General features: G+C 46.0%; 1 protein-coding gene across 1 annotated transcript; it reads right to left on the bottom strand.

Moving 5' to 3' along the window:
* Positions 1-1,732: 1,732 nt before the first annotated feature.
* Positions 1,733-13,627, bottom strand: LOC136020239 (somatomedin-B and thrombospondin type-1 domain-containing protein-like). The gene is made up of 5 exons (XM_065691118.1): positions 12,595-13,627; positions 10,234-10,428; positions 9,277-9,355; positions 7,311-7,487; positions 1,733-2,697 (listed from the first exon to the last, which is right to left on the bottom strand). The coding sequence occupies exons 1-5, from the start codon at positions 13,184-13,186 to the stop codon at positions 2,580-2,582; spliced, it is 1,161 nt and encodes a 386-aa protein (XP_065547190.1). The 5' UTR covers positions 13,187-13,627; the 3' UTR covers positions 1,733-2,579.
* Between the last annotated feature and the right edge of the window lie 250 nt (positions 13,628-13,877).

Below are 13,877 nucleotides of genomic sequence, written 5' to 3'. Positions count from 1 at the left end.
TGAGCTTCAGTCAACCTAAAACGCATTTTAGCAAACCTACCCTGAGCCTCAAGAAATAGTCAAGCCCAGATTCTGTAATAAACTGACCCAGAATACTATTTCTGAGCAGCCTATTCTCAAACTTCTCAACTCTCACAGCTACCTTCACTTGAGAGACTGATTCTGCAGAATCCCTAACCATCAAATTCATATCAAAACTGGCTAAAGCTTCCTGCTGTTTCTGCCAGAACAGAACCAAGCATTATCAAACGAACCTCTCTGAAGTCTCCCTTATTCTCCAGACACTGAAGCAAGAGGGCAGCCTTCTACCCTGAAAGGTTCACAGCCAAACAGATTGACTAAATATCTGTCAGGACTAAATATCTGACAGCAAGTACATTTAATAAAAGTCTTTCACATAAACATAGTACAGCTAACACTTAACTAGTCAGTAAATTAAAGGGATTGCAATTAAGGTGTTTTAAGGTGCTACATCATTTCATTGATGACAATAAAGGCTTTTCCCACTTGACTATCATTTATAACTTAGCAATACTGCCTTTTCCTACCTTACTGGCTCTGATGTTGTAGGAGTCAGGCAACGAGGTGAATGCAACTTGTAGAAGATTTGGTTTTTTAAGCATTATAAAGCAAATTTTATAGCTTCAGTACCCAACTCTGAAAGCACCTGACAAGAGCAGGGTTTCATGCTGTCAAAAGTTTGGGTAGATTCTGAAAATGAAAAGTATTTCCAATAGCTGGCTCCATTCTGCTTCTGAAACGAGCAGCCACCTATTTACAGTCCTGGTGCCTAATATGGGGCTTTTGCAGGACAAAGAAAAACTTCCAATGAATAACTGCTACTATGATTACATATCTCTACCAAGAAAATGAAACTGGCTTCCAGCTTGATAGAAATTCCTCACTGCAAAAACTGAAATGATGTACACTGGTTATTTATTCCCAAGCCGTCACTCAGAGGATCACATCCCACTGCCCACAAACCAGCAAGTACTCCTGAACTGGCCACAGGTTAGTGACAGATTATGTCAGACAATGAAGCATAAGCCTTTATTTTTCCTTTTCTTTAAATCTTGTTACTCTGGGATGACATCACCCCCCTGTGAGTCATTAATCCACAGAGACAGCTTGTAACATACAATGAAAAGCAGAGCCTTGCTCTCAAATCGCTGCTGTGCTGGCTAAGAGGCATCAGGCGCTTTCTGACCACTCATCACCATGCTACACACTCCTCTGAGCATCTCAAGCATGTATCCACAGTGCCCTTTAGTATTTCCATGAAACACCCTCAACATGGTCACTAGATGAGTTTCATGATCCAAATCTAGACAGACGTGAGCATTAAAACTCTCTTCCAGAACCACCCCCGGCCACTCACCTGGGTTTTGACAGATTTAATTACCTAGATGCTCACCACTGCAGGACACTACCACAAAGTGCAAGTCCTTTCTGTAACTTTATTTAAGCAGATTCAGAAGTATATGTATATTAAAAGAAATACCACAGCCACTTCTGCATAGCAGTGGGTCATCGTGCTGGACTTCCACCTGTAAGTCCTGGCTATCCTGGAAATCCACCTGTAAGTTCTGGATCTGGACAGCAGCAACTTTTCCTCTAGTCTTACCTCCTGGAGCAGAGGAGTCAGCTGCAAGATTGGCTAGAACAAATTAGGCAGGTTCAGGAACTAAAGAGATGGAAGTACACAGATTAATCGAACAGATACACACTGGGAGAATATCTAAAAGTCTCTTTTATTTTCATTTATAGAAAAGTATGAATATAAATCAGCAGAATATAAAGAAAATATTTCAAATATTTTCCAGTCAAAAATACAAGGCTATAGCTAGCTCTCCTGGTGCTGCTGGGATGACTTCCAATTCGGAACCCCAGGACTGCACTGTATTTTGGGGCAACTCAGAGATGCTCCTTGAAACCTTAAGTCCAAGTCCAATTTATCCCTGATACCTTCTATTCTCACAGATTTGAACTGGCTCATTGCTAAATTTTGCCATTATATCAGCTGCACAAGATCAACTATCAACCCTCTGTAAGACTGAGGATCAATATGAAATGATGAGACCAGGGTGGGTGAAAACAAAAGGAAATCATATACAAGTATAAGCAGGAAGCATCAATGAAGAAGTGCTACTGCCATGAAAAGAAGGCACTTGAGTTAATTTATTTTGCATTGTTGATTCTTCATTGAGACTTTAGAAAAATAATAATTAACCCTGGGCTCATACAGAATTTTTTGTCCTTATTCATATTTGGTGAATTCTTGTTCATCTCAAGAAAGGGGGAATTTGCAAGATGTCATCAGGGTCAGACAGGCCTCTCTCAAGGATGGGTGGGCACAAAGAGATTGGCACTTCAACAGCCAGCCTCATTTCTTTGGAAACCAAGGAGTACACAGAGACAGAGGGGATTCAGGGTGCGCCAGTACAGACAGAAACCTCTTGAAGTCAAGAGGCATAGCCTCTGACATGGAGAAGTCATTGTTTTGGTTGTGGTTCCTACCGCTGCCACACGCAGGTGCCAGACAAGCCATCACAGCACTCCCTTGCTGTGACTGTCAGAAGTTAGATGAACAAGAAGCTGTGAACAGAAGGACAGGAGCATGTGTCCAGCTGGCGAATTCTCTTCCAGGTTCCCTTGCAGCGAGGATTCCCTACTGCTTGCCAGTGCAAGAGCTGATTCCTGAAACAGTCATAAGAGGGGAAAAGTTAATGTGCTGCAGCTCCACTGCAGGGCTGTCACTTGTACTTAAATCTGGCTTCAATCACCCAGTAAATCCCATTTAGTTTTCTAACATCCATTTTCACTTTACGAATTCAACTCTGCCTTTCTACTGCTGTAAAGAAGCAGCAACCACAGTGACCCCCATAGGATTATAGTAAAGTAAAGCCACAGTCAGGAACACTGGACTGGAAGAACCTGGAGCAGCACGTACTATAGATGTCAAGTCTAAAAGGATGCACAGAAACATCTACTTGAGGTGCTCAGCACTGCATGCAACAGCTCACAAAGCACACTGTCATCCCCACAACCCCTGTATTGAAACACCTGACAGGTTGCAAACTGGGCAAAACACCTCTTTCTCCATTTTTCTTTATAACACTATGCTCCTTCTCAACAGGCAGAGCTCTATTGCTGCCCATTGCCATCAAGATGCTAAATAAACACAGCACAGGTCTGTGTGAGCAGCTGCGGGGACATGAGCATCTCTGGATAACCACAGTAGTGAAACACTTGCCCAAGCTTTTCCATCTTGCTAAGAGCTACACAATAACACAACTTCTGGATGGCAGCTGGCTGAAGGTACCAGACCAACAAGTGCTGGAAAAACGTTACTCACAGGCCTCTTAAGCAGAGGACAACAACCAACCAACCTCTTTTCTCCCAGGCAGTCCATCAATACATTGACCAGAACTGAACAGAGAAATATCTTATTAAAACAAGCAGATCCACAGGCCATTTTCCACAATCAGTGGCTGCCCAAGCAATGTTGGCCTATCAGTGACAGAAACTGAAATTTTGTTATGGCACTGCCAGATTTCAGCATTTAGCGGTTTAAGGGAATCCCTCACAACACTGTGTCCCAGCCCTGACCTTTGGATAAGTATAAATACCACAACTGGATCAACTCTTGCCCTGTGCAGAGAGCTGCCCACAGAATAGCCAACAGACCTCCAGCTTCTGCTTGTTTTATAGTTCTGTGGAAACTGGAATTATTGATCTAGCTCCACAAAGATAACCCTGCCCTTGGTTTAATGAGATGTCATGCTCCAGAGCAGGGGTTTATGTATGACACATGGTTGGAGAAGGCTCACTGCGTTTTTCTTTTGGCTTGGGGTCATTTCAAAATACCAGAATGTGCACAGACAGGATTAAGATCCCAGATAAAGCAGGCAGTGCACAAAGCAGTCCCATATCCTTCAAAGCTCTTGGCTGCAGTTTTACCTTTAAAGGGCTTTGCTCCTTAAACACATAAGCTAAACTTGGTCACTCTCATCCTGCTGGTGGGGAAGGCAAATACTGACTTTGCTATAAATTAAGCATCTTTTCTCTCCCTCTGCCCCATGAGCATGGGCATAACCTGCTGCAGTCTGGATATGCTTGTGCTACAACCACATCCTTTGCTCCAGATGATGAAGAGCAACTGATGCTCCTAGACACAGGCTGAGTAACAATTTCACAGATGTCAAGTCTATGCTTTATTTGTAGGTCTTTCAAAGATGATCCAAAATGAACAAATCCCTTTCCTAGCTTGATGCTCTGCCTTGTTTAATCTCATAACCTTCTAGAAGAAAGAAGCCAGTGCAAGCAAGATTTTCCTAGTGCCCTCACCTCATGGTCATAAACCAAGGACTTTGGTAAACCTCCTGCACTTGCATAACAGGGGTTAAAATGAACTAGCATCTTCTACAGAGTAGGAGACAGGTGGAAGGCACAGACAACAAGCATCTCTCTTTAACTTGGAGCACTTATAAAGCCAGACTCCACTTAGACACAAGAAGATAATTAGGAAATATTCACCAAAATATACCAGCATTACTGAGTTTAAAATAAACTCTGTCAGATGTTTTCCTTCCTGAGAGTCACTCTTGGAACAATATCTCAGGGAACTGAATGCTGGCACAAGCTGCCGAATTGACAGGGCGAGAAGCAAAGCACAGGCATGGTGTGAGTGGGACGGCAGCAGCTGTGAATGCTTCTATACGCAGCCCCGGCCAGCAGCCCTGGAGAGCTGGGGTCAGGAGCATCGCCACTGCCCTGGGGCCACCACGAACTCTCCACATCTCCTGGCAGAGTTACACCAACAAAAATTCACAGTGAAGGTGAACCGAGTACACAGCCAGAGACTTTTGAGCAGATCTGGGCAACCTCAACACATGCTGCATCCTAAGATCTGGCACCATCCTCTTTCTCAGGGCAACAGTTGCATTCCATTCTTCTTCCATCTTTGTTTACAAGCACCACAATTATGCCTTCCATACCTGGCCAGCGCACCCCAGCCTGAGAATCTCACCATGCAACCCTCTCAGAGCACTGCTCCCTTGCAAGGCTGCATGCTCAGATATGGCCACTTACTCTAACAGAAGGTAGAAGCCTTTCCACAGACATTTCCCTCATCCCTTTCAATGGTTGTTCCCACCAACAGTACAATTATTTTCTCAGAGATCAGGGAGGTCAGTTTTTTCCTCCATGAAACTTAGTGAAAAAAGACTATTATTTTTGGGAACAAATAAGCAGACAGCTCTGTTCACATGAAGAATACCTATAGTAAATACTTGCACTTGAGATGTTCGTATCAAGAAAATCAAGCAAGATACCCAATCCTGGACAACAATTAATTTAACCCACCACAGTAAAGTCAAATAGTGCTAAAGAACACCAGACCATGCCCTGGAGGTTACCTATTTAGGGGACATGTGGGAGTTATCCAAAAGATCCACATGAAATGTAAGGGAGGCTTCACACACACACATGATGAGGAAGCTGCAGACCAGAGATATCATTCATGTTCCACCTGCCAGTCACTTATCTCTGACAAAACTGCTAAAGAACTGCTCGTTCAAGGAGGCTTAAAGTGCATCTCCATTGCCTTTTGCAGATGGGAATTTCGTCCACTGCTCAGGCCAGCCCTGCCTGTCCTCCAAGCCTATGCTACTCCCCTGCCAATAAATCCAAGTGAACACACACAGTACCTCAACTTGCCACAAACACAGAGAGCTCATACTAGCCTTGAAAATGAGAGGCATGACTTCATTTGACATTATAGGCAGTAACACTGGAGGGATAAAACCTTACTGTGTAAAAGGTTGGCTTTTCTGCTGGTTTTCACATGCCTATAACAAAATGGATCCACCAGTTCATTTTACAGACATCCAGACATCCCAGCTCTGGGAACTATTTCTAGGCTCTGCTCAATTGGGATGGATTTAAACCATCTGCTGAGATGTGGGCTGAGTCCTGACTTCAGTGAACCAGTCACCACTCAACTCCATTATCACTACCCATCTCCAGCCTTAAGCCTGCCAGCACCCTGGCAATCAGATCATCATTCCTAAAGGGCACAGTCCCATTTCCTTTGTGCTTCCATTCCATGTATAGTGCTGTTCATGAGATCAGGTGAATGAAAATGCCTCCTCTTTTTGCAGCCCAACAAGGAAATGAATTCCTGAAAACATTTTTTATTTTGCTTAATCTGATGTTCTTGTCTGGCTCCAGGGTTTTAGTAAAATAACATTACTGTAAGCTTTTATAATTATTTATATGTTGAATGCAGGTAAGAGCTACTCCTGGCTACACCAGTTAATATTTTCTTCTTTATCTTAAAGCTTTTGGAACATTTGCATGTAACAAGCTGAGACAGGGAAGAAAAAGCCTCTAACATGACTTCCTCTTACTAAAAGCCTGTAAAAAACCCTGTCTAAAAAGGCCATTATTGGCAGTCTTGGTAGTACTGTGTGCTTGAGGCCTGACAATCCTAGTTTAGTTTCTAATTCAAATGAATGTGCTTGTTTCAACATTTATATAAGTTTCAAAAATATTCCTTCCTAGACTAATGGGCAATGATTTTCTCAGGCAGGGATGATTTAATAAACTAGCAATAGGGTTAAAAGTATCAGGATAAAAGCACTGCAGAAACTGTGCCTCCAGTGACCACAGCAGAGGATTGGGAGCCAGAACTCTTCTGTTGCTGGCTCTGCCACAGGTGTGTTTCACAGCTTCAGGTCAGTCCCTTCATCTGTGTTGGAGTATGCCCAACATGTACAAGCTGTGTGGTCACCATCAGTCACCCCAAAGCTTCTTCAGCTTTCCAGGGAGAAGATGCTGAAAGTACAAAGATTCAACTGTACTTCCATCCAACCTCAGGTGCCTGAGCCAGCTGCCACTCACTAGGAGCACTAAGAAAGGATCAATTGTAGAAACAAAATCCCCAGTGCTTAAAAATCAGAAACAGATTTGGTTTTATCTGACATCTGGCAGCACTGCTAACCTTAGAAGCATGGCTGGAGTGTCTTTAAAACAAAAAGATTCCACAAGTGTACTACTTAAAAGTCAGTGAGATTTAGCAGACTAAGTGCAGGTACTCCCACACTTCAGTCCTGGCTCTGCAACCGGTTTACTATGTGAGCTTCACCAGGTCATTTCATCTCTCCAAGAAACACATGGTATGCAACAAAGACCAGTTAATATATGTACAGTGCTCCAGAGAGCTGTGCTGTGCAATACGAAACTGGGAAAAGCAGATCAAGAGAGAAGAATTAAAAATTTCACACAAAACTAAAAGCTAAAACTCTTACTTTTTGCTTCCACTGCCATCCCCATAACAATGTAGACTTCTGGAGTCTAAAGCTGGGTGCTGACACTCCACGCAGACAGTGTGGCCCTCCCTGAGGTACTGCATCCAGTGAGTGTATGAGTGGTGGCTGTGCAAGCACCCCGGCGTGATGGCCACAAGCTGGAATTCAACACAGTACCTGCAACCAAGATAAACAAGTAGGTTAGCTCAGTAACCAGATTAGAGACCTCCGCAGGACTGGGTGAATAAGTTGGGTGACTACAGATCACTAATTAAGGAAAACAAAAAACAAACTAACCCACACACGAGGTTATAAAACCCAGAACATACAGTGTACCTGCATTGTGACAAGGTTAAATGGGAACTAAACCTACTCTGTTGGTGTTTCCAGCTAACATATCAAAAAACATCACGTATTACTGGCATCTGTTTTTACAAATAGTGACACAGATCAGACAAGTATTTCACTAAAGCCAAGAAAACCCAACAGACAGGTCTTCTGATTCCAAGTCTGGTATCCATTTGTTGCACCACTTTATCATCTGCTCTGTTACTTATAATGGGTTCTGTGGAGCAACTTGATACAGGAGCTAAGATTTGATCTGTAGAGGTTTTCCTTGTGATGATCTTCCTCCTAAAGATGGAGTGAGGTTGTCATATTCCAGTGGGAGGACCACCAGATCACATAGCATTTCTGCCCTGCTCAGACTTGTCTGTGCTTCTGACTTTAACCAAAACAAAACCAAAGATGAAAGCCCAAAAGAACTGGCCTTGTTTGGAGTGGTAAACCAAAGAAGTTCTGTAATCATCTACAAGCCCAGCAGAGAATTGGGTTCTAGTCTAGACTGGTTCTGTCTCAATCATCACGAGGATTTCCAAACACCTTCAGGGAGCACACTAAACCATGTAAGCAGTTTGCTTCCCTATCTTATGTGAGGGAAGGACAGCAAGGATGAATACACATGCAGTACAGCTGTGCTCATGTTTTTGAATTTTAGAGCGAGAAGGCTCAACTAATGAGGAGACCGAGGGAGGCTTAGGGTGAACAGATGTTCTTCCCTTCAGACCCTTAAACGAGGAGGACGGATGCACTCATGCACTATGGAAATGCTTACAGGTACAACAGCACATAGGGAAATCAATCAACAAGTGCATGGCTGCTTCGTGCTGCAAGAGCAGCTCTGGGAAACTTCACACAGTGTTTACAGGAACAGCAGCTCTCAACAAGAACCAGGAAAACCCCAGGACTGCATAAGAACCCCTAGGAACATCTAGCTTTCAAAGCTGTGTACGAGGGGCTACACTGTGGAAGATAACCTTTCCCATCTCCACTGTGTCACTGTTAGTGATGACCCCAAACTGAAAAAGAAGAGAATAGAGAAGGTTAATGCCAGCTCCCATGTGTTTGAGACACCAGCCTGGATGCAGAGCAGCTGACAGAGAGATGGCTGTGTCTCACAAAGGAAACTGCAACAGAGCTTTCTGTACAACCCTGTCTGTACCTGTGCTGTGCAACAGTGCTGCAGGGGAAAACAGGCAGTATTATATCAAGGGAGCTGAAATGGGAAAGGCGCTTCCCATGTAATCAGATAGCAAATTCTGCCCCTTGTGAATTTACCCCATTTATTTAAAAAAAATGCAAATTGCACCAGATTCCACATTGGGAAGACCAGAAGTGAATGGTCTTTGGCTGACTGATCACACAACCTAAAACACTATTGATGCCATGAACAATGAGCTGAATTTCAGTCTTGTACTGGCCTTACATCAAGGCAGACCCACAACCTTCAGACACACTGTAGATACTGCTGTCACTGAGGGGAGAGCAGCACCCTGCTCTAGTGAAGCCTTACCCTTCTGCTGGGAAATGCCAATTCTGACTAGCAAAAAGCTGGGGCCAAAACTGCAACCAGAGAAACATTGAAGGTAGAGTATAACTGGGCCCCTGTGCTGAGCCTCCAACTTACCCTGCTCTTTCATTGCCATCAGCTGCAGCTCTCTTTTTCCTTGCTTTTCCAAACCCTCCTGTTGTTATTAACGCTGGGACTGTGTATATCAAAGAAAGAGTACAGAGTGTAAGTGGCAATACTACACTAAGGCTGTTTATGTCTGCAAAACAGTAAAGATTGGCCTTTAATGTCATATGGCTTTATCTTCAGCCGGAGATAAAAACAGTGATAACTTTGTATTTTCATATTATCCATGACCATCAACCATTTCACTGAAAAAAGAATCTTTTGTTGCCAGATATTTGCATGAGCAGCATAAGCAGGCACAGCCAAAAGACAGAGCAGGGAGACAATATTTGCTTAATACCAACTTTAAACAGATTTGAAGAAGTCAGTTGTAGCCAACATCCAGACTGGACAGATTTTGACCCCAAAATACCAGTAAAAATGACAAGCAGCTCTTCTAAAACTCACTACAGGTAGGTCATGAAAACTGGATTTGAACAAACTGTAATCAGGCTTTGTCTCTAGAAACTAGCTGGAAGTCCCCTCTGCCTGCACTCTGCTCCAGAGCAGAGAAGTCATATCATGCCTTTGATGGGTATTGCTCCTTCATGACTTTTTGCAGGTGACTCATAAAATTTAAAAAATACATTAAAAAAATGCTCCACACCCACTTAAAATGCCAGAGATTTATACTCATATACATGAGATCACAACAGGTCTGTAATATTTCACTTTAGACAGCAGATCACAGCAAATGGCAGGCATTCCCTTCAAATACTGTCCTCAGAAGGACATCTCTAAGCCTCTGTGTGTAAAGCTCAGTTCTCTATTATACCAGACAGACCCAGAGCAAACACGCTGCTGCCTGAAAACAACTCTTCAAATACAGTGAAGAAAGATCAGCTCTGCTGACCCAAACAAGAGTTTTCCCCTTGATTACCCAGACACTTACATTTTCAGTGGACTTACTCAGGGACTGTTTGCACTCTGTTCCTTGCTGAGTCCAGTACTCCACACAGCCAGCCCTCTCCTCCAGAGGAGGGCATGCCTCTCCTCCATTCCTGGCCTCCTGGATGATGTGTCTTCTCCGAACACGGTATGTTGTCTTGCAAGGCTCTGCACAGCCACTCCAGACACTCCACTGAGATACAACACAGGGGATAACTGGAGGAAGAGTAACAACCAGGGATGTGCAATGTTACAGAATTGACAACAGTGACATGCCTGCTCCAGAAATGACACTTTTCAACATAGTTCTGAACAATCTTCCTTACCTGTCCCACAGGTGTGTTGGGCAGCACCCAGCATGCTCTGCTCCCAGGAAACTACCTGCCCAGAAGCTCCAGCAATTCAGGGGCCAGTCACCTCCCTCTCCTACACCATTGCAAGCCTCCCCTGCAAACTGGGACTTGCACTGGGTGAACTAAGAGTTCTAGAAGTAGATGAGGTCAAATCCATTAAAAGCCTCTGTGTCCAGCATCTTACAGTAACAGACATTCACACTGATTTACAAAGGCATCCAAAAGCCTGTGCCTCACTGATTTTACTGGGACATATGCTCCTAAATGCTGCTGTAAATCCCAGCCTTTCTGAACAGCTTAATGCTTGTCCCACGGGACACAGATAACCCCTAATTACTGCATTAACCTCAACTGAAACTGCCCTTGTCTTCAGAAACTTTAGGAAGATCTTTCAAATGCTATTGCTCTTTGTCTAAAGTCAACATAAGCAGCTCTTTTAACCTATTCAAAGATTAGGTATTAAATCAATTATCTGAGTAATTAAGACATTTCTTATATGCAGCAGTGCACCACAAAAATATAAAAAGCCTGTGCACAGGACTGTAGGCTACCAAACATTATGACCCTTTTGTGCATCTGATGTATTTGGAATGTTCTGCTCTCTTCAGTTGTGTTTGGTGTCAGATAATAATGCCTTTTCCTTAATATTTTGCGTTACAAGTCAGTTTATTAAAGTAACTCTTCAGTGGTGGGAGAAATAAAACTACCAAAAAATCGCCAGGCTATGAAGGCAATACAACTCATAGCAGAACTGGGGTCCGTACATCCTGCAGAATGAATCACAAGAAATAACACAGAAATATCTCATTCTGCGCAAATCCAGCTTCCCCGCCTGATCTCCGTAAGCAAGATGCTGCTATTCCCCAGTGAGCCACAGGATGGCACCGGCCTGGGCGAGCACACCAAGGGCTGCAGCTGGGACACTGGCACTGCTGCCAAGGCACCCAGCACAGAAAGGGACCAGTGACTGCTCTCTGCCAGCCCCTCACAGTGCGCAACAAGGGCCTGCGAGCACCTTTTTCTTATTACTCTTCCATAACACGAAGAACAGACACGAGGGCTCCCTGCCTATCCCTGTTATCCCCAATGACTGCCGAGAGCAACAGGATTCAGACACAGCGATACTGAAGGAGTACCCAATCATGTTCAGATATCAAATGCAATGGACAGCCACACTGCACACCTGCACCAGGACAACAGGTTTACAAGATCCTGTGGGCACCAGCTCCATGCTCTCTGCTGCACTTGTGAGTTATTGCTCTGCAGACCCACCAGCCAGTCCTCATTCGGAGACACAGCTTGTTTAAAGCACTTTGCAACAAACTTATTTCCCACCCATTTTCCAACTCTCTCTTGAATGGAAAAATGCAACTAAATCATAGGAACTTCAGCCCATCTGCTAGAGCAAAACCGTGCTAAGGCACAGCTATGCATGTTTGAAAAAAGAGAAAAAAAGCATTATGTGAGCAGGTAAGACACTTTGAGGATGCTGTTTGTGGGAAGGGAAGATGAGATTGTACCACTCATTAAATAACTCACCTCCTTAATTCACCTCCGCACTTTAACAGAAGACATTTAGAGACAGAGTGCCGCTGTGCTCCCGGGAAATGCAGCGCTGCCAGGGGACCCCAGCACTCAGCTGCACGGGCACTGCTGTTGAGTGTCACATCAAACGCTGTGGCCGCTGATGTTGATGCCTTTTGCAGGGAAGCAGGGACTCACAGGAGCAGGAGATTTGATCCCATCCACAGCAATTCAGTTCACAAGAGGGAAAGGGACTGGGAGATTCTGACTCAGATAAGAAACGTCCTGCTTCACTTTACCCTGTACAAGCATGCTGCATCCTGACGTGACCTGGCAGGTATCCGCTGCTGGGGACCTTACATCCCTCAGCGCCACAACCGGGCAGGGAGCGCAGCTTCCTCAGCCACTTGCACCACTCCTGCCCCTCCTTGCTTCCCCCGGGAGCCAGGCAGCCTGCACGCAGCCGGAGCGCCTGGGGACGGCCACAGCCCCGCCGGCCACTCACCTGGGCAGGCCTCGGCGTAGTCATGGCAGCAGTCCAGGGTGCGGGCGCAGGCCTGGTCGCAGTAGCAGGGCCCGCGGGAGCCGTCGGGCCGGCGGCCGGTGCTCAGGCAGGCCGGGTCGCGGCCCGGGCAGCACAGCCCGGGGGAGGCACAGCCGGCGGCGGCGCGGCGGGGCAGGGCCGGCAGCACCAGCAGCGCCAGCAGGGCGGCCCAGCGGGGGCAGCCGGCCATGGCGGCACGGAGCCTTCGCGCCCCGCCGCCCGGCCCGCCTGCCGGCTTAAAGGCGCTGGGGGGGAAGGAGCCGGCCCGCCTACCCCGCGCCCCGGCGCTGCACGGGGGAAGGCGGCGGGGCGGGCCGGGCCGGGCGGGGCCCCGGTGCCACCAGCTCGCACCGTGCCTCGGCTCAGGGCACCGGCGCTCCCAGCGCGGGCAGGGCGCGGGCCCCGCCGCTGTAACGGGCGTGAGCCGGGCCGGCCGGTCGCAGCTACACCCTGCGTCCCCCGACAGACTGACAGCCACGGGAGCCATGCACGCTAATACCCCTTGTTCTCCCGGCGCGGCCACAACGCTTCTTTGCCTTAACCCTCGTGGCATCGCCTAACGACAGTGCGCCCAATAGTTCCATTTCTGCAGACTTAAAAGCTAAAAGGTATCATTTCCTCACCGCTAGCAGTTATCAGCCAAAGCTCACGGAGATTATGATGAAAAACAAATTATAAGAGACCGTTTCTTGCCAGGTCTGACTTCAGCATACCTCAGGAGCCATTGAAAACCTGAAAGTACTTCACTCCCAGTACAGCAGCTTTTAAAAAACACAATCCTGCTGGCTATAGTGCCTCTCTACAGAATTACTCCAAATTTTCTCCTTGCCTTTAAACATAAGAAGCTTAAAGGTGTTTAGAGCCGCCCCTGTGAATTATTTAGCTATTCACTAGGAAGTTACGACAAGTACAATTAACCACGACAAGTGCAAGGTCCTACACCTGGGTCAGAGCAATCCCAGGCACAGCTACAGACTGGGCAAAGAAGAGATTCAGAGCAGCCCTGCAGAGAAGGACTTGGGGGTGCTGGTCGATGAGAAAATGAACATGAGCCGGCAGTGTGCGCTCGCAGCCCAGAAAGCCAACCGTATCCTGGGCTGCATCAAAAGGAGCGTGACCAGCAGGGCGAAGGAGGTGATCCTGCCCCTCTACTCTGCTCTTGTGAGACCTCACCTGGAGCATTGTGTGCAGTTCTGGTGTCCTCAACATAAAAAGGACATGGAACTGCTGGAACAAGTCCAGAG

The sequence above is a fragment of the Lathamus discolor genome, chromosome 11, assembly GCF_037157495.1.
Source record: "Lathamus discolor isolate bLatDis1 chromosome 11, bLatDis1.hap1, whole genome shotgun sequence".
Taxonomy (NCBI): Eukaryota; Metazoa; Chordata; class Aves; order Psittaciformes; family Psittacidae; genus Lathamus; species Lathamus discolor.
Note: the sequence above shows the minus strand (reverse complement) of the source record. Positions and strands in the feature narration are given on the sequence as shown.